Source organism: Ostrea edulis, chromosome 2 (genome assembly GCF_947568905.1).
Source record: "Ostrea edulis chromosome 2, xbOstEdul1.1, whole genome shotgun sequence".
Classification (NCBI taxonomy): Eukaryota; Metazoa; Mollusca; class Bivalvia; order Ostreida; family Ostreidae; genus Ostrea; species Ostrea edulis.
In genome coordinates this window covers 64,225,150-64,252,423 of record NC_079165.1, presented here as the reverse complement: position 1 = coordinate 64,252,423, position 27,274 = coordinate 64,225,150, and the positions used below count along the sequence as shown (strand labels likewise).

Here is a 27,274-nt window from a genome sequence, read left to right as displayed (position 1 = left end):
TATGTCCATTTCTAAATAACGCGATGAAAGCTAGTCTTGATTGGATAATGAAAATTGTTATTGATCCAATCGAATAGCTCTTTATCATTGTGCATTATAACTAGAAATGTTGTGACAATATTTGGTAAGGGGATGGCAGCCTGGAGGATCCATGCGTATAATTTTCCCCATTAGCATACGTTCAGTGCCGTCAAACTTTATTGTACAAAAGAACGCTGAGATTGGTTATCATCTTGGGAAAAAGTTTTAAAGTTAAAACTTGTGAGTTAGTTTCGCAAGTTGCCATCATGGAATTAACATCTTTCACCAAGACTCTGCTGATTACAATATTTGTTTTCCATAAAGGTATGTATTGTTTCTGAAAATCCAAAATCGATTTCTTTTAATTTTCATTTTAAAACCGGTATTCTTTATTTGCTTCTCATATTGAACCTAATTATTTGCCCACAAATCAGTCAGTGCAGATTAATAGATATTCGGCGTCGCAATTTTATGGAATTTAGCGTTTGCTAATGAATTATTATCATCATTGAAATAAATGTATCAACAAATTAATGATGTTTTAAGCAATAGGATGAACGGTGTAGTGGTTCTCAGACCGCTGTTTAGCGACAACCATTTGCACTCAAGAGCACGTAGGAGAAATTTTTGTCATCAGTATCTGATAATTAGCAACAACTTACAAATCTCGGTTCCGATTCGGGCACCTGCTAGTAAAATAAATCAGAAGAACGGACAGAGTTTGTGATCGGAATCGATAATGTGTCAAATAAGCCCTGCACAAAACCTGGTAAAAAATTAATTGAGAAATGTAGATAAAGCAAAAAAAAAAAATAAAAAAAAAAAATAAATAAATAAATAAAAATCATAGAATGAAAAGTGAATGAAATATATATTAACTCCCAATAAATTGTGTGAATGACTTTAGTAAACGCATTTTGAGGAATCCACTACACATTCAATGATAGACAGTTCCCTAGAACTCTGCGCATCAGATCCTAACATTATCCTGTCTTCGTTATTAGGAAAATTGTGACCTTTTTCTAGTTCGTCTGTGGAATCGCAATAGAAACGTGACACTAATTCATATAGATATACATTGAAATTGAGATTGAGGAGAGAGATGGCGTCATTATGATCGACATCAACCGTCTGTAAACCCTACAATGTTTCCAGATCAGACTTTGTAAGTTCATATAAATTTCTGTCAATTAAGATTCTTTATGCTATATATTTATGAATGCTCCGCAGGTTATACTCTATTAAAAGTCGAAGGATTACGGTATTTTGACGAGAGGGTTAAATGTCTGGGATGAAAGAGCCATGCAAGCATTTCTTTGGTTGCAAACAGTTTTACTTTGGTCATGTCTTACATGTGTTTAATTCATGCCTGCCTACTCATTTCGTTTTATGACTTACTTTAGAAGAAAATAAGATTGATTTAGCCACGTCAATTAATAATTAATTGTTTTCTTGAATAACAATGATCAGCTTGGTATCAGTGGAATTCGAAACAATGGAACAACCTTAAAATCAATTACTACAATAGTTACCTATTGTGATCATTGTAAAATGATGCCGAATGGATTTCGTAAAATTATTCTTTTTACATTTAGGTGCCTAATATTACTGTCTCCTGGGGGATTCGCTCTTGGGTTGAATAAATACCTCATTGTGTTTCAATATACCTTGATTATTGTAGGAGAATCGACAACTTAACTCGATATTTATTTTTCATATTACATTCAGTGATATTTACTATTCGGTAATTTATGATTATAAATCGCATGTTTGTAATTATATTTTCCGAGTTCTGTGTCAGACGAAAATTACGTTATCATCATGCGAACTGTCAATGCGTTATCCAAAGGGGTGGCGATAAAAACTTAATTACAATATTGTTTAGCAAATACTGAATACTGGGGTCGGGTTACATTATGTCGACTGGCGTCACTTTTATGACATGTGGGACAAACATTTAGATTACTCGAGGCCATCGAGTTGACATCTATTCCCAAAGAGATTTAGCTCGGGTGTAATATAAAAAAACGATCATAGCGAGATATGCTAATCTCACATTTATACCATATCATGACACGGTAATTTCAGAGGAGAGCCCCGTAGTAAAGTTCACGTGGACTGGTGTATATTATAACATTGTGTACTCAACCGCATTTTGACTTTTCATTGATTTCATTGTACTTCAGCATTCTAAACCGTAAAAGGTACTGTAACACCATAACTGCGGAATGAGGTCCATCATAGCGGTAGCTTATCAAACACATCGGAGAGATTAGTAAAAACACTTACTGATCCTAATTAAAAAGTGTCATATCCAGAACTGGCGTATATTAGCTTCAGATCTGATCAGAACAAACGGAGAATTGGACTACAGTGATGATAAATTTGTGTAAAGGTTTTTTTTGTACTTTTTAAAACGATATTGATATTTTGTGATGATTTCAGATCTCGGCTCCTGAATTGGTATAACTCTCTCTTCCTGAGCAGAATACACGGGGTCGATCCCAATTCAAGCCAAATTTACTTTCAATCATATAGAACACCCATAATGATAGGGGATTGGGGATGTTCGAATTTAACAATATAATTATATATTTACGTAGATAATGTGTGTAACGGTACCCCCTTCCAATTTTTGATAACTTTAAGTGACTGGCCACGATACATGTAAGATAATGGTTCGCTTCACAACCGAAAGTCAAATCCGAGACATTTCTAAGAAGTAATGTTTGTTTTCTCACCAAGCACCTGACATTGAAAGTGAAAATCTCAGGATAACAATCCTCACTTCTACGGTCTTAAACGCCAAGAGTACGTTAAAAAATGTCACATCACGTGACGTTTAAATCATATGAACGGAAAATTTTCAAATGAGACTTAAAACAACACTTGAACAAAATAGAAAAACAATCTTATAATACTTCAATATAAGATGGGGATTCTACTACGGTCCACCGTTGTTACAATGGTTCATTTAATTGTATCACGATGCCCAATAAACAATAACGTTGACGTCCCAAGAATGTTGAATAACTCCTTTAGTCTCGATATTTTGTTGGAAAATATCTCGACTTAGGGGGTTATTCGCCAACGAATTCCTTCAACGTGGTCGTTATTTCTTAAATAACAAGCATTCTGTAAGCATCACATAACAATACCTGCCCGCTATCGACCCCAAGTCAAGTCGTCTGTGTAATACACTGTAATCTGCGTGAATAAGCATGCATCAACAATATTAGTAACCAGGTCCCATAAAATAAAAACCATATATAACAAATTCAAATTCCATTTTTTTTTGTAAGTTCAAGGACCATAACTCAACAAACAATCACTAGACCGGAACAAAAATTCAGCTTGGTCTGCAACATGTTATGGTAAGACAAGGTACCAAATATCAGATGAATATCTGCAAACATGACGAAAAAGTGGGGGAAATGTGGAAAACTGATTTGACGGACAGACGGACAAACAGTGCAAACCTAAAGTCCCCTCCTAACAAGCGTTTTTATTCGAATATGATGATGTGATGCTGGTCTAACGGTCGCAAAATCAGTTTTACCGGCAACTTGTAAGCAGATCAGGTAAAACGGAAACTTGCAACTGTCAATGCCTCTTTCACACTGTCTTGCGATCCGTTACGAACGCCACGATTGACCATTCGTAGCTGATCGCGGAAGTTTTCTTGAATTTCAGGTTTTGATACGAGATGATGTGAGTTAATCCGTTCTTATACGATTTGTTGCGCTTTGATCCCTATAGATACATTTCTGTTGCCACGATCTGAACACTCGTTCAGATACGACTACATACATGTACGTTATCCGATCAAGTTCACGATTGGACCTCAATCTTATACGATCATCACGATCCGGATTTCCGATTTGGGACGATCGTGTATGTACAGATACGTTCGTATACGTTACGATATGTTAATCACGAACCGATGCGTTATGTTACGATAGGATACGATTGTAATCGCGATGTCTTTGACGATCAGGATCGAAGATGATCACTGTTTGAGTTACGATTGGACCCCGACGGGTAGGCTATATATGTAGCCCGGCTGACCATTGACTTAATTTTTTAACATCTAAAAAGTGAACAAAACAACCCACAACCACTGAAAATGGCGGAAGATGAAGTTGATGACAACGTGGCATTTGCATTTACTATAAATATCGTGACAGATCGTTGGACATAGCAACGCATTGCAACAAAGCGTGGTGTTTACCTCGTAAAAGATTGACTGGTATCATCACGATTTGGTAGCACGATTAGATGCAATATGTGGCGATTTGTTACGATGCAATACGATCTGATGCGATCATAACGACTGAAAATTAATCGTGTTGATCGTAGAAAAAATTTTGACTGTCAAAACGTTTTCTATGATCAACACGATTGTCACGACTGACCTCAAAATATCGATCTGATAAGATTTGATAGGATCACCACGTTAATCGTGGCGCGAATCGTGATAGTGTGAACATAGCATTGATGTTCACTTCGGACGTTTTTTTTGTTTTTTGTTTATAAAATACGTCACGAATTGTTTACGTTACATGTTTGTGTCATTCTACCATGACATCACAATCGAAAGTATTGTCTCTAACCTCATTGCATTAACTAATCAACATTTAGATTACATTAGAATGAAATATACATGTATTTGATAATATTTTATATTTTTGGTGGAAAATCTTGAGACGACAACTTAGTCCGAAATTACTGAGGATAGTAAATTATAATAATTTCAATGTTATGGAGAAATTGTTCCTTCAACGACTTGTAGTTGTTCGCTGTCACGTGTTTTAAAATATATAGATATAACATTTATCTCAATAATCGATAAAGACGCCCAAAGAAACTCATTTAACGTTGTTTATACATAAAGACAACTCTTTGGCAGAATTCAATCAAGCCAGTCAAAAGAAGCTTTCATTGCCCAGACAACAAAAAGCCCTTACACATTTCCACGACAAATATATGACCATCTGGTGGTATTCTATAACGAGTTATCCTCCATCATACCACACTGGTGGTCTTTTTAACATCCCTAGGGGATGTGGACAAAGAAATATTAGAATTTAAGTGCAAATAAGGTTATTCCGAATGAATATAAAACTGAGACACATTTCCTGACTTTTGGTAATTCTTTCACTGTTTATGATATAGTTTCAGGATCGTTTTTGGGGTTCATTTGACTAAAGAGACAAATACATTTTTGCAAAAAAAAAAGTGTAATGAACAGATTGTCTGGTTTTACGATGAGGAGAGGGAACGATGTATTACCATTATGGGACAGAAGATGAACGTTCGCGCAAGTGGGAAATAAAGCATGCAAGACCACTCGCTCACCAATCCTCAGTATCACGTTTCTTTGCTCATTAGAAGTCATTAAAATTTTATCTTTTTCATTTTACTGAATCATGGTACCGAAAATCAAAATGGTCATATAAATGTAAATGATATGCATATATTAATTATTTACATCGCTTTTCAAATTTACATCGCCATCGAGTAGATAGTTTCATTTTATGGTTATAAAGGGAGGTATTACTCACTGGTGCAATGAAAAAGTGCCCTCTATACTATTCCTTGTTTCAAATTTTTATTCCTTTTATTAGTCCTTCATACTATACTGCATGACTTCAAAGTGATAATTATAGTTTTTCGTTAAAAGGAAATTGTTTTGGTTTTCATTTGGGCGACTCAAATAAATTTACAAGGTCGCAGCATTATCTATAAAACAAAACCACCAAAACTAACTTTGAATCTTATGACACTCAAATACCAACTGTGTAAAGCGTGTATGAATTAATTTTGTAACCATTATCCTGTTGTGGGAAAACGACCAGGCAACTTCAATGCCCAGTGACCTGATATTATAAAGTCACACTGAATATTGGTAGGACCATCATATGCTGGGAAACACATCATTAAACTAAAAACTATGTATTGATCAAACATTGAACAATGTTGAAAACTCTGTTTATCAAGGCTGTATTCTACCGAGCATACTGAAAGACGCTAATTCATCCGCGGTTAAAATTGCAGTTTTGAGGACTTCTTATCTCTACACCAAACTTTGTCAACGTATTTTTTCGATTATTTTGTCGGATGGAAATAACTATTTGTTGATAAAAAGAACTTTCATCCCCAAAGAGAAAAAAAACCTTCAGCCCGTGGAAGATGGTAAATTTTGTACAGAGTAAATTAATACGATCGTTAAATAGTCATGTAATTGGGCATCTTCAAAACGGTACCATTGCATGTTAGTAAACGACCAAGAGAACATATCATAGTTTTATTGATTTTCGTTACCTGTCAATTATTTATTCTATTTTCATTGCATAAAGATAGATTTCTTTATCAGAAAAAGACACTTAACAAAAGGTACACGAAACGCTTGCCGCACACAGCATGTTGTTTACAACACACCTAGATCCATAGGAATTATCATGTTAGAGAATGCACCCCCTCCCCGGTTTGAGCAACAATTTGTGTGTGTGACTTACAGTTTTGCTTTAACATTATATATACATGATGCACTCCTTATTACATATACATTATGTACTCCTTACTTCATGATTTCAAATTCAAATACTTTTAAGTTCATAGCACTGCATGAAAAGTATGCCGCCGTGAAGCGGTACAGTTCATATTCTCATGTTTTTCATAAATGAAATTTATTTCTTATATTTACACTCTACTTTCATTTGTATTGGAATTCCCCACCGTTAACATAGACGTACTACATGTATATTTATCCAGATTTACACGCGCATTATTTACAACTGCAGCGCGTTCATGGATAAATGGCTATCATTACAATTTGTAATGATATCAAAGGCAAAACCATCGGAAATTCAAAACTATGTGTAAGGGTGTTTCCAGAACAAAAAGTCCCTGCAAAGTCTTCCACATTTGTTTCATATTTTGATGTTTTACTGAACATAGACGTTAACGGAATACTAACAACTCAATCTGAAAACATGCGGGATGATTTCAGCTTCTCCATCGCCAACTCCACATATTTATGTAGCAATATTTTAATATTGCTACATAAATATGTGGAGTTAAAGATTATCAACTACATATGGAATATTTGGAAATTTCTACGGTCGTTATAATATACATGTATATTAATCTGAACAACATGTCATTAGGTTGAATGGTGTCTGACGTGGGTCATATATTTACCAATTGTTAGGCTGTTCTTTACACACGGATTTTGATTACGAATTACTCCGTTTGCTTGATCAAGATAGATGATGTTTACTCCTAGGCACCTGATCCCACTTCTGTTGTTTCCAGGGGTGATGATGTTTACTCCTAGGCACCTGATCCCACTTCTGTTGTTTCCAGGGGTGATGATGTTTACTCCTAAGCACCTGATCCCACTTCTGTTGTTCCCAGGGGTGATGATGTTTACTCCTAGGCACCTGATCCCACTTCTGTTGTTTCCAGGGGTGATGATGTTTACTCCTAGGCACCTGATCCCACTTCTGTTGTTTCCAGGGGTGATGATGTTTACTCCTAGGCACCTGATCCCACTTCTGTTGTTTCCAGGGGTGATGATGTTTACTCCTAGGCACCTGATCCCACTTCTGTTGTTTCCAGGGGTGATGATGTTTACTCCTAGGCACCTGATCCCACTTCTGTTGTTTCCAGGAGTGATGATGTTTACTCCTAGGCACCTGATCCCACTTCTGTTGTTTCCAGGAGTGATGATGTTTACTCTTAGGCACCTGATCTCACTTCTGTTGTTTCCAGGGGTCCTTGTTTACCCTGTTCTCGATTTTGTTTTCTTAAGATGATTTATCTTCACCTTTCTCATTGAAGGTTGTGGCTATTGGACCGACTGGTGGATGTACTCCGGTTTTTCAGGTGAGTAAAATAAGATGATACTCTATCAGTAAATATTAAAGGTTCATCAGGCTTCACTTAAATCTACACATATTCTGCTCAACGTTGACAAATTATCTCTATAGGTCCATCTCATTGGAGTTTGAATAAAGACTGGAGACTTTGTAGCGAGGGAAAATTACAGTCTCCCATAAATATCTCGGCGGAGAGTCTCCTCTTCGATCCGGGGCTTAAACATATCGTTGTGAAGGGCAATAAGGTAACAATCACACTATGCCTAATGGCTTTTCTCAGATCTTTCTCGTTATGTGTCTTTAAAAAAATCATGGGCATTGAATATGAAGACATAACATCAAAAGAAAAATACATTTTATTTTTCAAATTAAGGTAATTAAAACATCCTAGATCTAGAGTCTATCAGAATGAAAATAAATTAAGGTAATTAAAACATCCCAGATCTAGAGTCTATCAGAATGAAAATAAATTAAGGTAATTAAAACATCCCAGATCTAGAGTCTATCAGAATGAAAATAAATTAAGGTAATTAAAACATCCCAGATCTAGAGTCTATCAGAATGAAAATGTATATGGGTGATTTGTTTTAGGTTTCAGGAAAATTGACGAATTTAGGAAATGACGTCACGTTTTTCATCCGCGGTACTCATTCTGTCACCATATCATTGGGACCTTTGCCCTACGTGTACAAGCTGTCTCAGATAAAGTTTCACTTCGGAAGGAAAGAGGGGATGGGAACAGAACATACCATAGATGGGAAACGATTCGATGCTGAGGTAAAAAAACAAAACAAACCCACACTATTAAATATAACGTTACAGTGAGTCACCCGACATCTAGTTCTAATAACAAATTGATCATATCAAAGATATCTTCAATCTTCATTTACGGAGCAAACCCCAATCTATACAAGGCGTCTGGATTGGATGTCTTATCCTATATGTATGATGATCTTATGTAGTACTTCATTACAGCAAGTAGCCATCCATGTAGTTTCGATGTGAACTCTTCTCGCGCCATTCTGCGTAAGATGAAGTTCATTCAATACGTGCTGATCTTTACTCCGGCTCAGAGCTTCGTTAACAAAAAGATTGGATCATCAACGTTTAGTTTTCGTTCAACTGGCGATTTGTCATACTGTTTATATTCCACTTGGGAATGTCGATCCAGCATGGATAAACCATAATGCTGTCGTTAGTAATTTTATCATAGTGACAAAATCGGTTAGCGGTTTTTGTCACATAACTGGCATCGTGTATTCCGATTCAATTTCATGCTTTTCATAAGCTTAACTTGCCTACCTGTTGTTCAATCCCATTCATTATATAAAATAATAATCATTATTGTCATACTTACATACATGACTGTAGTTCAATCCCATTCATTGCAAATGATAATTACACGCACGCACACACATTTACAAATATCTCTCTCTCTCTCTCTCTCTCTCTCTCTCTCTCTCTCTCTCTCTCTCTATATATATATATATTAAAAAGAATCCAGTTTTTGATGCAATAAATATATCCAATAATAAAACTCGATTAACATTTTACTATTAGCGCATTTGGCTTTAATGCCTCTTCTTATTCAAGTTTTCAGTTTATATATATTAATGTCATTCTTCAATTCTTTTAGGTCCATCTAATGGCATATAATTCTGATCTATTCAACAACTACACTATTGCTGAACGTGCACCCAGAGGGCTGACTATCATCAGTCTGTTTGTAAAGGTACAACTATCAGACTACGCCAAATGCTTCTTTTAAATTGGGATCGATCATGTATACGTTAGTTATTTCGTATTTACAACCATGGACACATATGATAAAGAAAGAAGCGAAAGAAGATGTGTAATTGTAATATCTGCAATTATAGTATTTATTTAAATGAAATAGTACTACCGATTTACCAAGAGCCGCAGTCACCATGCCAAGTATAAATACCGGAGCAGATCTATCACACAGTTTACAAACAGAACCTTTTCAATTACTGTGTTGAGGAAAGCTCTTAAACAAAGTATAGAACCATTTTATTTCTTAAGATAGAGTGATTGGTTGAAGAAATCTTTAATAAAAAAAGGGTTCAGATAATTAATTTCTTTTACTTATTAGAAATAACATTTTAAACGATTTTAAAATGCTTTAATTTCTCAGCTATCGATGTCATGAGTATCAAGTAGTAATAAACACTAGTGTGATCTGAAAAGGAAACCCAATTTCGATTTTTAAAAAAAAGATTAGCAGCTATCAATATTTAATTTAAGAAGATTAATGTATTCCCCAAGTGATTTTTTAATTGCATGGTTAACTTCGTTCATTTACTTTGTTGTTCAAGTTATTGCACAATATTGGAAACTAAACCAAACACAAAAGAGTTATGAAAGTTAAATGAGTCGCAAGATGTTAAATCATACATCCGCGATCCCAGTGCAGGAAACTATATTAATTTAGATAGTTTTCTAACAATTTAGAGTTATCTAAACATGAATATTTTATAGTTTTCTAAAATATAAAACTATACACGAGAAAATTGATTTCATATCCCAAAAGTATACATGTACCACTTCGTAATAATATAAACGCATCTAAAATATAAACATTAAACTCAGAAGCACACCGTGTCGTTAACTCATCTTTTAATCTATGGTACACTTAGTAAGAGCTATCTGTAATTTTCTAAGTGGTAGTAATGTAAAACTTATACGGTACCAATTTTGATGCACCAGATGCGCATTTCGACAAATAATGTCTCTTCAGTGATGCTCAACCAAAATTTTTGAAATCCGAAATAATAAACTTGTAAGGAGCTATTTTAGGGAAAAACAGAGTGCCAAAAACTGTAAGTGTCTTATGTACAGCGACATTGCTTTTCTAAATTCTGAAATAATTGTATTTGTAGGCAACCAGAGACACAACTCACACAGAGATTAGCAAAATAACAAGTGTCCTCCACAACATTCAATTTAGAGGCAAGTTACATCTTCATAACATTCTTCATTTTATTTGTGATCACTTGAAGATGCTGTACAACGTTTCGTGTTTGCAGGTAATACGACTGTTATAGAGGAGCTCTCGATCCAAAACATTCTTCCAGAAAACCTACAATATATGACCTATGATGGATCAGTAACACAACCTGGTTGCTATGAGACGGTCACGTGGATACTTCTCAACAGGCCAGTTTTCATGGGGAAACATCAGGTTCATATTTTGTCGCTTATATTATCTTAAATGGTTTTAAATAATGGTATTTTAATATATGTTGTGATGAAATTTTTATATTTGTTCCATCTTCAGAATATTATGAGTACTCGCGGACTATACAGGACACCTCCAATGTATCATAAGTCCCGGTACCATTTAAGGTGGCTCATTACACCGGAATTGTATTTAATGGCTCGTTAAAACACCTCGTATAATGTATGATTTCATCATCGAAAGAGTGATATACATGTAAGCTCTCAATTACTTACTGTATGATTTTTTTCTCGGAGCAATATAAAAGGTGTTTCGTTTGCAAATAATAGAGTCCAAATTTCGCTGTGATTTGATGCATAAAATGAATTTCTAATTAAACGTACCTAAAAGACTCCCAAACACGTTCTATCTTTAATAAAAATATCTATGAAAAATGAAAAAGTTTTTAATACACGAAAAACAAACATGTCAATTAGAGAAAAGATATATCGGACAAATGTATTTTATAATGAAATTGAAATGAAATGGCCAAAAATCAGAAATATTGCGATTTTTCAAATTTGACGCAAGCCGATCGGAATTCATAAAGAACATTGTAATCAGAAAACTACGTTCCATTGGTGTAAACAGGTTTACAAATTAGATGAATTTATGAAGGAAACTTATTTCTTGATGAAAAGTGCATAAAAGTAGTAACAATATGGTTATTTCGTAATTTATATTAATTTTGATCGGGATCGGTACTTTTTTTTCTGTTTTGGTTCAAATAAGAAAATAGCAATATTTCTGAAATTTTGTAACTTCATTTCAATTTCTTTCCAAAATATATTTGCCTGATATGTCCTTTTCCAAATGACATGTTTCTTGAAGATTTTAGTCGTAGATTTACAAAATATCAACAAATAAAAACACCGTTATAATTTTTAAAGATATTTTTTTTATCAAAAAAATTAAAACATTTACAAGAGTCGTCCTCGCAGGTTTTATCAGATATTTATATCAAGGATCAAATCAAAGCGATGTTTGAAATTTGAAATCTCTTATTTGCTAACAAACACCTTTTCATCATCCTGGATAAAATCACGAAAAAATCATGAAATGATTGAGAGTTTCGATGCTGAAATCATACTATGTAAGAAGTGTTTTAACGAACCATTAAATAAAGTTTTAGTGTAATGGACCACCTTAATACAGGCATGTACTGTAACATTTCTATTGTGGTCACAGTTGAACGCACTGCGGACACTGAGAAGGGATACCCCCGAGAACCCACAGGCATTCATGTTTGACAATATCCGACCTACCCAGTCCCTACACAGGCGAACAGTCAGGACCAATATCGATACGGTAAGGCTTTTCTGTCATACATCTGCTTCTCCCTAGACAGTAAAATATAATATTAAGGCCCATGCAAACATAAAAGTATGGTAAATAGTGGATACATTATGCGGACTATTCAATATAAGTTGAACGTGGTGAAATTCTTGAAGGTAACATACCAATATATTCACACTCCAACCTGCACTCCAAGTTCCTTTTCAAAAGACGAAATTCTTGGTACCATGACAGATAAGGCGTATGCCCTTGAACATGGCTCATATTTCGTGCCTAGCCCCACGTGGGCAGTCGGGGAAGTACTCCACAGAGTGAACCTCCTTTTGGTGATAGCAAACACCGTTTGGCGTTTTAGACCAATTTGCGGTAACCACTGGGGGAAGGTTGGTTACATTGATCCGGTCGGTTCCCGACACTGCCGGACTTATTTCATCTCCAAACGGACCCTAAGATTTCTTGCTCCCCAGTGTGAGCGGGCGACCCGCAAGGTTAGGGTCTTTGCAACCTCATCAGGGTTGCTGTATGGCTTTAATGGGTGTTGGTATATGTAATAGGCGCCAAGACTTCTGAATTTCCGAGCATTCGGGTCCCATTGATCGCAAGTCCCCTACCAACACCAGACACTAGTCTAAAGCGAATTACGGAGGGGACCTGTCATAAGCCACACGACTACCCTGTTACCACTGATCCACCCCAGCGCACTGAGACTTTTGCACCCCATTTGGGAAGCAGTAACACTTTCGTCTGAAACTTTTCAGTGGTAACGCTCAGTTTCTCGCTATTCTGAGTTACCCGACTCTCACTACTACGAGGTCGCAAGAGAATGAGAATGGCTGGCCTACTAGCTGCTTGGATTTCCAGTAGGTTAAAGGCAGTCTGGAAGAGGTCTGACCGTCCGACAATTGGTTTCGACCTCTCGGAAGTGAACCGTCATCGACGGCCATATCCCCACACTTGCCTGTCATAGGTTCACGCCTGCGGGCGCAAACGGGACCCCAAAGGAAGACGTCCAGGTTGAAGCCGAGACGTGATAACCTCGCTGGAATGACCGTTTGCTGACCATCTTCCTATCTCACTTCCCAGTACTACTGGCGTACTGTTGTTAGACGTGATACTAGGCCACCACCAAAACAGAAATACGCTAGGCACTGTTGGTGATCACATTAAGGGAGCCAGTCTTACTCCCGGCATCTACATGTACCCGCGCCAGACAGGTAGATTGAGGGCCGCTGCACTGGCACCTTAAGAGAGTTCGTCTTATTCTCTAAATTTATACACATTCATTATCCCAGTTAATGAGACGGATGAATTTGAGTTACCGTACTTATACTGGATTCCGGTACGTCACAAAAACCATTACAAAATGATGCGATGCAAGACGCAGTAAATGTTCTATTAAGTCCCTCTCCTCCTCACGAAAATATTACTTGCTGTGAAGGATGCTGTGTAAATCAAATGCAAATTCTTAAAAATTCAAACGCAATTTCAGTAAATTTGAAATCACAGATTGACCACAAGAAATAAATACCGGGTATCTCCGAGTTAATTTTTCGCACATGTACTCTGAAGTTGATATTAAAAGATGCTGGAGTTCCTCATTGACAATATTTACAAAGTCTTTCAAAATTAAATCTTTCAACAGTCTGTTGGAACATATGGGCACAGACTGTGCTCCTCAATTAGCTGACCTATTTTTGTATTTTTAAAATGTATTAAAAAAAGAATTTTCTTGCTGTGGTCTTTAACTCGACATCTAGATACACCTTTAAACAATATTCACTTTCATTCATATGTCGATTATATATATATACCGGTATATCCCAGTGAACTCGAAATAGAAGACACATAAGTCTTCCACATCTGCTTCATATTTAATTATTTTACTAAGACTTTAAGGGGTAACTAACAACTCAAATTTAGGACAAACGGGATTACGTCAGCTTCTCTACCGTCCACTTCCCGTCATTGTAACAATATTCCATTATCAACTACATACATGTGTGATTGTTTTTTACTCTTAACTGCTTCGATACGCGAGTGCATGTTCTGCGTATGATCAAGATATAGGGCTCATGGCGGATGTGGTCGGTCGAGAGGGGGTGCTTACTCCTCCTAGTCATCTTACTTAAATTTCCCTCAAAAATCTTTTCTTTTGAGTCGTCAAAATTTGAGTAAAATTCTAGACTTAAAATCCACATTTCGACTTGAGCTTTTTTCTTTTGAAATCTATGCCTGATGTTACCGTTTGTGTTTCCTGGGGCCCGTGTTTATCCTACTCTCAATTTTGTATTCTTTCTAGTTGTTGAGTTGGGTTTTTTTTTTTTTAGATTGATCGGTATTCGTTGTCTTCACGTTTTCTTTTCCTAAATCAACACACGTTTTAACTGTTACAAAATTCAACCATTCCATTTTATGACTGCACTAAAAAGACAAAGCGGAGATTTTTATTGCAGAAGTTAAAGTTGTTAAAGACATATCTGACTGTGTTTCGAATTCACAACATTTTTGTAAATCATGACACCTTTTAAATGGCAACAGAATTAAACCAAAGTTCTGTTTTATGACTATATTGAGAAGAAAACTCCGTAATTGTAACTTGTCAAAGACATACTGCTTAAAGAAATAATACTCTGAAAAGTACGAGGAAATAATTAGACGTTGTGAATGATAAGCAATCGATGGAAATGGAAACAAAATTAGTTTTAAACGTAGTCACTAATTGTGATCAAATACCCTACACCATAAAGAATGTTGGCCTCATTATCTTAAGTTTCCATCAATGAGATGTCTATAATTGGGTTCAAGGACAGCAGAATGAGTCTGTTTTATGTCCAAACTATTCCTCAACACAAACGATTAGTATGCTCCAACATTTAAGCAGTTGTTCTTAAATTTCAACGCAATCAAAATTCAAACTGCTAAGTGGCAACATCCTACTGAGAGTCGTATTAGTCTTTGTCTATCCAACAATTTTCTGGGAGACGGTCATATTTAACTCTATATAGCAGGTGACTGAAATACTGGAATACATTTTCTCAGTTTCTACCAAAGCTTACTGAGATACTTTATCTAATGTCGTAATCCATACAAAAGCTTACAGAGATACTTTATCTATTGTCTTAGTCCATACAAAACCTTACTGAGATACTTTATCTAATGTCTTAGTCTATACAAAAGCTTACTGAGATACTTTATCTAATGTCGTAATCCATACAAAACCTTACTGAGATACTTTATCTAATGTCTTAGTCTATACAAAAGCTTCCTGAGATACTTTATATAATGTCGTAATCCATACAAAAGCTTGCTGAGATACTTTATCTAATGTCTTAGTCTATACAAAAGCTTACTGAGATACTTTATCTAATGTCTTAGTCCATACAAAAGCTTACAGAGATACTTTATCTAATGTCTTAGTCTATACAAAAGCTTACAGAGATACTTTATCTAATGTCTTAGTCTATACAAAATCTTATTGAGATACTTTATCTAATGTCTTAGTCTATACAAAAGCTTACTGAGATACTTTATCTAATGTCTTAGTCTATACAAAAGCTTACTGAGATACTTTATATAATGTCTTAGTCTATACAAAAGCTGATAGAGATACTTTATCTAATGTCGTAATCCATACAAAACCTTACTGAGATACTTTATCTAATGTCTTAGTCTATACAAAAGCTTACTGAGATACTTTATCTAATGTCTTAGTCTATACAAAAGCTTACAGAGATACTTTATCTAATGTCGTAATCAATATAAAACCTTACTGAGATACTTTATCTAATGTCGTAATCCATACAAAAGCTTACTGAGATACTTTATCTAATGTCTTAGTCTATACAAAAGCTTACTGAGATACCTTATCTAATGTCTTAGTCTATACAAAAGCTTACAGAGATACTTTATCTAATGTCTTAGTCTATACAAAAGCTTACTGAGATACTTTATCTAATGTCTTAGTCTATACAAAAGCTTACTGAGATACTTTATCTAATGTCGTAATCCATACAAAAGCTTACTGAGATACTTTATCTAATGTCTTAGTCTATACAAAAGCTTACTGAGATACTTTATCTAATGTCTTAGTCCATACAAAAGCTTACAGAGATACTTTATCTAATGTCTTAGTCTATACAAAAGCTTACTGAGATACTTTATCCAATGTCTTAGTCTATACAAAAGCTTACTGAGATACTTTATCTAATGTCGTAATCCATACAAAAGTTTACTGAGATACTTTATCTAATGTCGTAATCCATACAAAAGCTTACAGAGATACTTTATCTATTGTCTTAGTCCATACAAAACCTTACTGAGATACTTTATCTAATGTCGTAATCCATACAAAAGCTTACAGAGATACTTTATCTATTGTCTTAGTCCATACAAAACCTTACTGAGATACTTTATCTAATGTCGTAATCCATACAAAAGCTTACTGAGATACTTTATCTAATGTCTTAGTCTATACAAAAGCTTACTGAGATACTTTATCTAATGTCGTAATCCATACAAAACCTTACTGAGATACTTTATCTAATGTCTTAGCTAAACAAAAGCTTACTGAGATACTTTATCTAATGTCGTAATCCATACAAAAGCTTACTGAGATACTTTATCTAATGTCTTAGTCTATACAAAACCTTACTGAGATACTTTATCTAATATCTTAGTCCATACAAAAGCTTGCTGAGATACTTTATCTAATGATTTAGTCTAAACAAAAGCTTGCTAATATATGTATCTTCTGTACAACAATTTTTAAGAGACGATATAGTCCTCATCTATAGCTCATTGGAAGATGTTATAGTCTTAATCTTGAGGTTTCTCTGACGTGCCAACGCTCCCACATTTCATCCGAAAGATCCAGAACTCTCACTTCTAAACGCCGAGCGTTTGTCGAAGGAGCAATCACTACCTATTTTCAAGTCTTGGTATCACTCAGGCAAGGCAGAAACACGAACTCAACACGTCCCGGTCACGAAGCGAACGCCCTTACCACTGATTGAGAAACTTCATCTTTAGTCTAGTCTTTACAACAGCTTACTGAAAGATTTTATATTCTCACCGATGTTAGATTGATTGAATATTGTTTAAGGTCGCTCTCGAGATTATTTCACTCATATGGAGACGTCACCACTGCCGGTGAAGGGCTGCAAAATTTAGGCCTATGATCGGCGCTTATGGCCATTGAGCAGGGAGGGATCTTTATCGTGCCACACCTGCTGTGACACGGGATCTCGGTTTTTGCGGTTTCATCCGAAGGACCGCCTCATTTAGTCGCCTCTTACGACAAGCAAGGGGGTACTGAGATCTATTCTAACCCGGATCCCCACGGGATACCAATGTTAGAAAGGTTTGTCCAATGTGAGATTTTGTCCGACATTATGTATTACATGTACTACGCCACGACTGCAAAACATTAATCAAGTTTTGCAGTCTTTACTGAGGTTAATGAAACTTCTAATGATATATGAGAAACATTTTTTTTTTATAGTCTTCGCCTATACAACAGGTTAAAGTAAGATTTTATAGCCATCGCCTATACAACAGGTTAAAGTAAGATTTAATAGCCTTCGCCTATACATTAGGTTAAAGCCAGATTTTATAGTCTTCGCCTATACAACAGGTTAAAGCTAGATTTTAGAGTCTTCGCCTATACAACAGGTTAAAGTTAAAGCCAGATTTTATAGTCTTCGCCTATACAACAGGTTAAAGCTAGATTTTAGAGTCTTCGCTTATACAACAAGTTAAAAGTAGATTTTATAGTCTTCGCCTATACAACAGGTTAAAGTTAAAGCAAAATTTTATAGTCTTCGCTTATACAACAGGTTAAAGCTAGATTTTATAGTCTTCGCCTATACAACAGGTTAAAGCAAGATTTTATAGTCTTCACCTATACAACAGGTTAAAGTAAGATTTTATAGTATTCGCCTATACAACAGGTTAAAGTAAGAATTTATAGTCTTCGCCTATACAACAGGTTAAAGCAAGATTTTATAGTCTTCGCCTATACAACAGGTTAAAGCAAGATTTTATAGTCTTCGCCTATACAACAGGTTAAAGTAAGATTTTATAGTCTTCGCCTATACAACAGGTTAAAGCAAGATTTTATAGTCTTCGCCTATACAACAGGTTAAAGCAAGATTTTATAGTCTTCGCCTATACAACAGGTTAAAGCTAGATTTTATAGTCGTCGCCTATACAACAGTTAAAGTAAGATTTTATAGTCTTCGCCCATATAACAGATTACTAGGAATCCTTATAGTTTTATTCTATATAACAATTTACTGAGCGCCGTTATTTTAGCAGATAAACAATAAGTTACTTAGATATGTTACAGTCTAAGTCAATATAGTATAATAGAAAATCACTAGATTATGTTGTTATTAGCCGAGTTGATGTATAATCAGTATGCAGGTTACTGTTTAATGTGTCCACCCATCGATAAAGGATAGCTCTAGGTATGCACGTTTAAAAGAGTATATGTTTTAAACTCAAATCAATAAATCTAACACCATCTACCAGATGTATTGAAGCAACATGCAAAGAACATTGAAATTGCTTATTTGCAACATCCCGATGAGTTTTTAAAAACTTCTTCAATATGTACTTTAGGTGATCAATATTCTTGATTATTTCAAAGATTTACTTTCAATGACATTGCTTCATAAATTTTGAATAAATAAAATATGAACCGACCACTTTCAAGATAACGATCTTCCTTAGCATTTCGCGAAAACGACAGTTACATGTGGGAGGACAGATAATGTGACTGTTACTCCTCCCCAGCTGTGACGGTAATGTGGGAGGACAGATAATGTGACTGTTACTCCTCCCCAGCTGTGACGGTAATGTGGGAGGACAGATAATGTGATTGTTACTCCTCCCCAGCTGTGACGGTAGTGTTCCTGATTTGGAACATATGGGCGACTTGATTTCAGTTATCAATGAAAGGTGAAATACGGAAGCGTATTAGGGGCACATCATTATAATTTGTTGTCTCACAAAAGGTCAACTTTAATGTTGACTTTTTTCAATTTAACCTTGGAATTTCGAACTTTAATCTGAGCTTTTCCAACTTTAATCTTGGCTTTTCTAACTTTAATCTTGGAATTTCCAACTTAAATCTTAGCTTTTCCAACGTTTAATTAAACTTTTCCAATTGAATTTTGTTTTTTCCGACTTTTACGTTAAATATGTCAGGTTCAATTTTGTCAACTTTTTTGTAGACCAGTCAGTAGATTTACACAGTAGGGTCTAATTTGTCTGTATGATTACACTGTATAGCCTATTTACAAATGTAGTTTGTCATATGTTTACACTGTAGGACCTTGTAATAAATAGGTCATACAGTGTAAACATACTGACAAAGTAAATAGGTCATACAATGTAAACATACTGACAAAGTAAATAGGTCGTACAGTGTAAACATACTGACAAAGTAAATAGGTCATACAGTGTAAACATACTGACAAAGTAAATAGGTCATACAGTGTAAACATACTGACAAAGTAAATAGGTCATACAATGTAAACATACTGACAAAGTAAATATATCATACAGTGCAAACATACTGACAAAGTAAATAGGTCATACAGTGTAAACATACTGACAAAGTAAATAGGTCATACAGTGTAAACATACTGACAAAGTAAATAGGTCATACAATGTAAACATACTGACAAAGTAAATAGGTCATACAGTGTAAACATACTGACAAAGTAAATAGGTTATACAGTATAAACATACTGACAAAGTAAATAGGTTATACAGTGTAAACATACTGACAAAGTAAATAGGTTATACAGTGTAAACATACTGACAAAGTAAATAGGTCATACAGTGTAAACATACTGACAAAGTAAATAGGTTATACAGTGTAAACATACTGACAAAGTAAATAGGTCATACAATGTAAACATACTGACAAAGTAAATAGGTCATAAAGTATAAACATACTGACAAAGTAAATAGGGTCATACAATGTAAACATACTGACAAACTAAATAGGTCATAAAGTATAAACATACTGACAAAGTAAATAGGTCATACAGTGTAAACATACTGACAAAGTAAAAAGGCCATGAAATGTAAACATACCGACAGACAAAATGAATAGGTCCTATAGTGTAAAGATACCGACAAAATTTTAACTTGATATGATCAACTTGTTGGAAAAACCAAGATTAAAGTTGGAAAAGTCAAATTACATGTGCCCTTTTCTGATGGTGTGTTAGAGAATGGTACATTGCATGATTTGAAGTTTCAATCCTGCTATTCAAAGGGATAAAAGGTATCAAAATCCCATTTACATCACTGGTGCAAGCAAGTTGTGTACATTTATTTCCATAAAAGAAATTAAATATTCATAATACAGCATATTCAAGAGGTTGTTCATTATGATATCAGGCACATGCTATCTCACAGATTTTCATGAAACTTTGTGTACTAATTTTTAAAATGCATATATACAGACCAGTCTGATTCTAATTGACCTTGATGAAATAACTTTTGGTTAAGGTTATCGCACCAATTAGCTATTAGTATACTAAGCAACCATTGTGCGACTTGTAACCTCAACCATCAGCTCTTATAATAATAAAGAATGCCTGTAACAGAATAATTGAATATTAAATTCAAACTTCTACAATCTATGGATTACACATTTACAGACTCCTCCAGGATATGAGTGAAAAATTCTCGACCAGGACGTTAAACAATATACAATCAATCAATCAATCATTGATCTACATTAAAACCAAATGACTTCGAGTAAAGGTTTTTATCACACCACCTAGCCATTGACAAACATTGTGAGGAGAATAACCTTCAGTTGTTTCTGTTTTATAACGTGATTGCTAGAAGACTTATTTCCAACCTTTTTTACCATTGACCTTGGATTAGGGTCATGCCACAAGCAACATGTGTGCTTAGTATGAAATGTATCTCCATACAAACATGTAGCTATGGTTCGGATAAATAGTTCAACCTTGGTGTGATGTACCCATGACCTTGGTCAGGGTCATGCCACATCATCTGTCCACCAGCAACATTTGTGCCAAGTTTGCACTTTAAATAAGCCTCCATTAAAAAGTTATGGTTCAGACAAAATAGTTAGACGGAGGAATCGTGAAGATTCACCGTGTATGGTTTCAATAATAAAGCTCACACAGTACATGTTGACGTTTGGACATCCTGTGGTCATTCACTTATACTAGGTAGTGCATAAAATACCATTTGAATACCAATAGGTGCATATAGTGTGAAATATTACTAAAGATGGAATGTGGCTTTCGATTGAAATGTGACTGATTTCTTCGCCCCGGGAGACTAGTGACATTCTGCAGTGCTTTTCCGCGTTGTATTAATCATTAGATTTGCAGCTCTGGAACTGTCATAAAGTGTCATTATATCCCCCACTGCCTACTGAAATCTGTTTTAAAAATATAAATAAGATCTTTAAAGGTATCATTCTTATGCAATGCCATTCATTTTGTACAATAAACCAGCTATTTAGAAAGATCTTGTTGAAAGATACTTTGTCTTTGCAATGTAATATGCAGGACTGCCACTTATTTCGAAACTCCTGTATAACTTATATATATCTATTAAAGGTCGAACAAGAAAAAAATGAAGGTCAAGATCACTGTAAATAGTGATGAAATGCAGTGTGAATTTCATTATCTAAAAAAAGATAATAATGTTCAAATGCCAGCGCACCTACACGGTCAAAATCATTACAATAGGGTACCTTATAACTCCGGTGGTGACCCATTAACCCTCAATAACGTCCTCCCAGGAACCACAAGGATACAGATGTACAATGATGCTTACATCCCCTCGGCACCTGATCCTACATCTGATGTTGCCTTACTTTACCCCCACCTCAGGTGGCGTTTCTTTACTCCTCCTAGGCACCTTATCCCCTCTCTGGTGTTTCATTACTCCTCATATGCACCTTATCCCCTCTTTGGTGTTTCATTACTCCTCATATGCAACTTATCCCCTCTCTGGTGTTTCATTACTCCTCATATGCACCTTATCCCCTCTCTGGTGTTTCATTACTCCTCATATGCACCTTATCCCCTATCTGGTGTTTCTTTAGTACTCCTAGGCATATTATCCCCTCTCTGGTGTTTCATAACTCCTCATATGTACCTTATCCCCTCTCTGGTGTTTCATTACTCCTTATATGCACCTCATCCCCTCACTGGTGTTTCATTACTCCTCATATGCACCTTATCCTCTCTCTGGTGTTTCTTTACTCCTCCTAGGCACCTTATCCTCTCTCTGGTGTTTCATTACTCCTCATATACACCTTATCCCCTCTCTGGTGTTTCATTACTCCTCATATACACCTTATTCCCTCTCTGGTGTTTCTTTACTCCTCCTAGGCACCTTATCCCCTCTCTAGTGTTTCCTTATTCATATGCACCTTATTCTCTCTCAGGTTTTTCTTTACTCCTCCTAGGCACCTAATCCCACCTCTGGTGTTTCTTTACTCCTCCTAGGCACCTAATCCCACCTCTGGTGTTTCTTTACCCCTCCTAGGCACCTAATCCCACCTCTGGTGTTTCTTTACTCCTCCTAGGCACCTAATCCCACCTCTGGTGTTTCTTTACTCCTCCTAGGCACCTAATCCCACCTCTGGTGTTTCTTTACCCCTCCTAGGCACCTAATCCCACCTCTGGTGTTTCTTTACTCCTCCTAGGCACCTAATCCCACCTCTGGTGTTTCTTTATTCCTCCTAGGCACCTAATCCCACCTCTGGTGTTTCTTTACTCCTCCTAGGCACCTAATCCCACCTCTGGTGTTTCTTTACTCCTCCTAGGCACCTAATCTCACCTCTGGTGTTTCCAGGGATTCGTGTTTGCCCTGCTCTCAATAATGTATTCTTTATAGGATTTATGAGTTGATTACTGTTCGTTATCTTCACCCTTTTCATGAAAGCAATCTCATGTAGTGCGAATTTATTCTAACCAGACGATGACGCTTCTGCCAAACAAGAGTCTCAATAAGAGATGAAATTTTCATGAATCTTGTGAACACATGTGTTTTCCTAAATGTTCCAAGTGAACAGTCGGTGATCAAGTTTTCGGAAATGTATTTTGTCACGACACAGCAAAATATTTCTAATTTAGTTAGAATAGATATAATGCGATTTTTAGAATCATTATTAAAGCATATCATAATGGATTTTGCAAAACGTCAATATCTGTTGTAACAGTGGAATTTTACCGTCGACAGGATGTACATTTATCACAAAAGGTAGCAAGCTCATGACAAGTAACATTAAAAATGGATGAAATGTGCAAGGTTCAAGATATGATCTGTTTGGTGCACTACCACCGTTAAATGGCCAGTACATGACACGAAAGTCATATACAGAATACAAAACCACATGCTGATACATGTATACTGCTGATAAATGTGTGTTTCATGAACATTATTTTCACTGACATGTAACACTATAACAGTTAATTAATTCAATATCAGAAAGTGCAATTTCTGATTTTTTCTTCTTTTGAAACGTTATATTTGTAACGGAATAAAGATAGATTACAGTAAGATTTGTTTTCACAATTCAGCATCCTGTTCAGATCTACTATCAGCCAATCCTCCTTTTTTGTATACTCTGCGACACTCCGTTCCAGCGCTGGTCTTTGTAAATGGCCCCAACGTCGTAAGTTTGTTGGCAGCTAACTTCAGAATCGATTCTTCTTGCAACACAGAGAGTGCAACTTTTAGCCATTTTTTATTTGTAGTTATTAATTAAACAGAGTGGTCACGCTATAGTTTGATTGGATCGAAGACCTTCATCTACGGGGTACAGTAATTACCCTGTCCCGAGACAATATGTGTTTCATCTTTCATCAGAACACTGTCGCTGTATTGGCCATTCAAATATTTTCCTCGGTTTAATTTCAACCTTAAACTGTTGATGGCATTCCTCGCAAGATGACAGATAACTTTGATGTAAGGGAACATCGCTATCTCTACCCCGGCGCATCAATATAAATTGTTTTTTAGAAAATTCACAATAGACAATAAATTGGCCGATAAACAATCTCGGAGTAATAAATCTAGCCTAATCACAATGGTCTGTATTAGAGACAAAACAACGCGATCAGCGAGCATAAATTAACCTAACCATATCAACAATTAGAGGATAACCTAGATGATACACGTATTGGAATCCCAAAAGTGTTAGTGTTAACCAGAGGAGGATCCAGAAATTTTCAAAAACAGATTACAATCCGTGTTAGGGGAAGATAACTCCAAAATGGTTTTAAAAAGGCCGTTATGTTACAAATGTTCAACCAGGGGGAGCGGGGGGTGGGGTGGGGTGAAACCCTTGTAAAGTCTTCTCTAAATCCGCCACTGTTAATACATTGTGAAAAGTTACATAAAGACATAGCATACTATGTAAAACAGTAACTTGACGTTGAAAATAAGAGTGTAACACCATTAATTTAATTACAAATGGTGTTTGAGAAAGCATTCAATTACTATGCTAATAAGTTCTAAAAGCCATACGTGAACAGTAAAACTCGCTCAGTGCGAACACCTTCATAAAAAATCCATGACTTTCTTTTCCATAAAACTACGTCTAATGGAACGCGTAATGAATTACGGTTTTAGCGAAGTGATTTTCAGGTCTTCGAGAGTTCACCGTGAACAGGATATACACAAAATTATTAATAACATGTGTTTTATTTTCAGAACATTAAGTGTCCTATCAGAAGAGAAATAAGATACAAAGGTAGGTAATTCTGCAAGTGAATGGATAAGAGGAAAACAAGGAAGACAAAGTAATAAATTGGCATGTCTGTTAAGGGTTAAACAAGGGACTTCCTACTAGAGAATGAATACATCTAGAAGAAGGGTATAACCTGAAATAGTTCTGTCTTGTGAGAAAGATAAAACTGTGAATTAAACAAATGACAAAAGTCAAAGGTATGTCAAACAAGAGACGGTCACTGACGTGTCCTGCTAAGTCAAAAATAAGGTAAACAAGAGAACGGCATGTTCTACTAAACAAGAAATGTAGGTATGCAATCAAGAAACTGACATGTTCTGGTAGGTAAGAAATAAGGTACAAAGACAGGTCGGCAAAAGGCTAACGTGTTCTGCTAGGTAAGAAATTAGGTACAAAGATAGATAAACAAGAGACTAAAATGTCCTGCTATGCGATAAATAAGGTGCCTATACTATAGGTAAGTAAAACAAGAAATAGACATGTTCTTAACTGAGCAGAGTTAAGGCATAAATAAAGGTGTAAGAACGAGATGGACTTGTGCTGTGAATAGAGGAATAGAGTACGAAAAAGAAGAGGGGATTTTTTATTGAGAAAGAATAACACTTTAACGTTTATCTGATCAAGATATAGGTCCTATATCTTAACCGTGTGACCTGTCGACTGGGAATGCTTACTCCTAGGCACCTCATCCCACCTCTGGTATGTCCAAGGGTCCGTGTTTGCCCAAGTCTTAATTTTGTATTCCTTGTGAGAGTTATGAGATTGATCATTGTTCGTTATCTTTACCTTATCACCATAGCATTAACTGTCAACTGAAGATCGTCTGTTCTTTTATTTTAAAAAAATATTCGTTTATAACATGTTTTTCATTCTACTTTTGCAGTGAATAAGAGTGTTATAAAACATTGAAACGATGAGAGCTAACACCTAATTCTACCTCAATCACCAAGATCATCCAGCTGTACATTACCAGTTTTCCCAGGTAATGGTTAAAATGTCTGAACATATATACAGCTGTCAATTGTGATTCCCTAACTTGTCCGAACTCTTTGGTTTTGGAGTTGTAAATAGTATGGCATTTGGAAGTGAACTTTCTGTAGTGCATCCCTCAGCGAAGCCGTATTCTGACTTGCTCATTACCGTGAAATATCTGGTTACTGATACATGTATAAACAATTTTCAGTAAGATTTTCATCTACATATACATGCTGTATGTACATGCGAAAGTATAAACAAATTCCGGTTTGTTAAATATTCGTCGTGCATACAATCAAGAATATGCATTGTCTCATTGGAACGTTTACAAACAGTGCTTTCCTGTGAAAACAACTTTAGGGAAAAAAGCATCAACTTATCTAACCATAGGAAGACTTCAACACTTTCGTTACATTTGTATATAGGAGTAGCTTATTGTAGTACTTGTATACTTTTAACATGTTTCTTATCAAATAAGAGTGTCCTTTTGTTTCATACATTGTAGGTGGCTCCCATTTTTGTCTTTCTGCCAGTTGCCAAATATTGTATCACTATATATCCACCACCGGTGACCTTGTGTTTTCATCGATCCATCGTTCAATTCAGAGTCAATTTGGTGCTATTTTTATAATATTTTCTAACGTCTTTCGTTTATCCTTTGTCAGTTTATATATGTATGTATATAGATATATATGTGTAGTGCCAGAATAAAAAAGAGAAGTATTCTACGCCAAATTATTTATTCGAGCTGTGATATTATCCCTCCCATCAGCAATAATATGTAAAATGGATTTTCCCGGATCCCGATCTACTACTTAGGATTTTAGTCTTGTAATTTTCCTCATTTGTTGCCAGATTTCTCTATTGTACGAAATCTTTGGATTAGTGTTAAAATCTGCCGCTTCCTGTTCTGGTCTACTGTTATTTCATCACGAAATAGTCCATCCTTCACCGGAAATTAAAGGACCTTATGAAATGAAACGAAAGACTTCCAGACACAGAAGGGGAAAACATTTAAATTAAAGCCATCGGTTTTCAAAAGAAATCGCTTTAGTAACAATACAGGCGTGAAAATAGTCTACAGCAACAAACGGC

General features: G+C 35.6%; 1 protein-coding gene across 1 annotated transcript; it reads left to right on the top strand.

Annotated features, from left to right (window-relative positions):
• On the top strand, positions 1 to 26,910 carry LOC130052269 (carbonic anhydrase-related protein 10-like). The gene is made up of 11 exons (XM_056156717.1): positions 1 to 345; positions 7,867 to 7,911; positions 8,016 to 8,149; positions 8,496 to 8,681; positions 9,541 to 9,636; positions 10,805 to 10,874; positions 10,952 to 11,106; positions 12,331 to 12,450; positions 25,168 to 25,207; positions 26,088 to 26,186; positions 26,685 to 26,910. Exons 1-10 carry the CDS (start codon positions 288 to 290, stop codon positions 26,111 to 26,113), a joined length of 930 nt encoding a protein of 309 aa, XP_056012692.1. The 5' UTR covers positions 1 to 287; the 3' UTR covers positions 26,114 to 26,186; positions 26,685 to 26,910.
• The last annotated feature ends 364 nt before the right edge of the window (positions 26,911 to 27,274 follow it).

Excerpts from the sequence above, each read along its gene's own strand:
- LOC130052269 (XM_056156717.1), top strand. The coding sequence starts at position 288 with ATGGAATTAACATCTTTCACCAAGACTCTGCTGATTACAATATTTGTT. Across the intron at positions 346-7,866 it reads AATATTTGTTTTCCATAAAG|GTTGTGGCTATTGGACCGAC; the intron begins GTATGTATTGTT and ends TTCTCATTGAAG. Across the intron at positions 12,451-25,167 it reads TCAGGACCAATATCGATACG|AACATTAAGTGTCCTATCAG; the intron begins GTAAGGCTTTTC and ends TTTTATTTTCAG.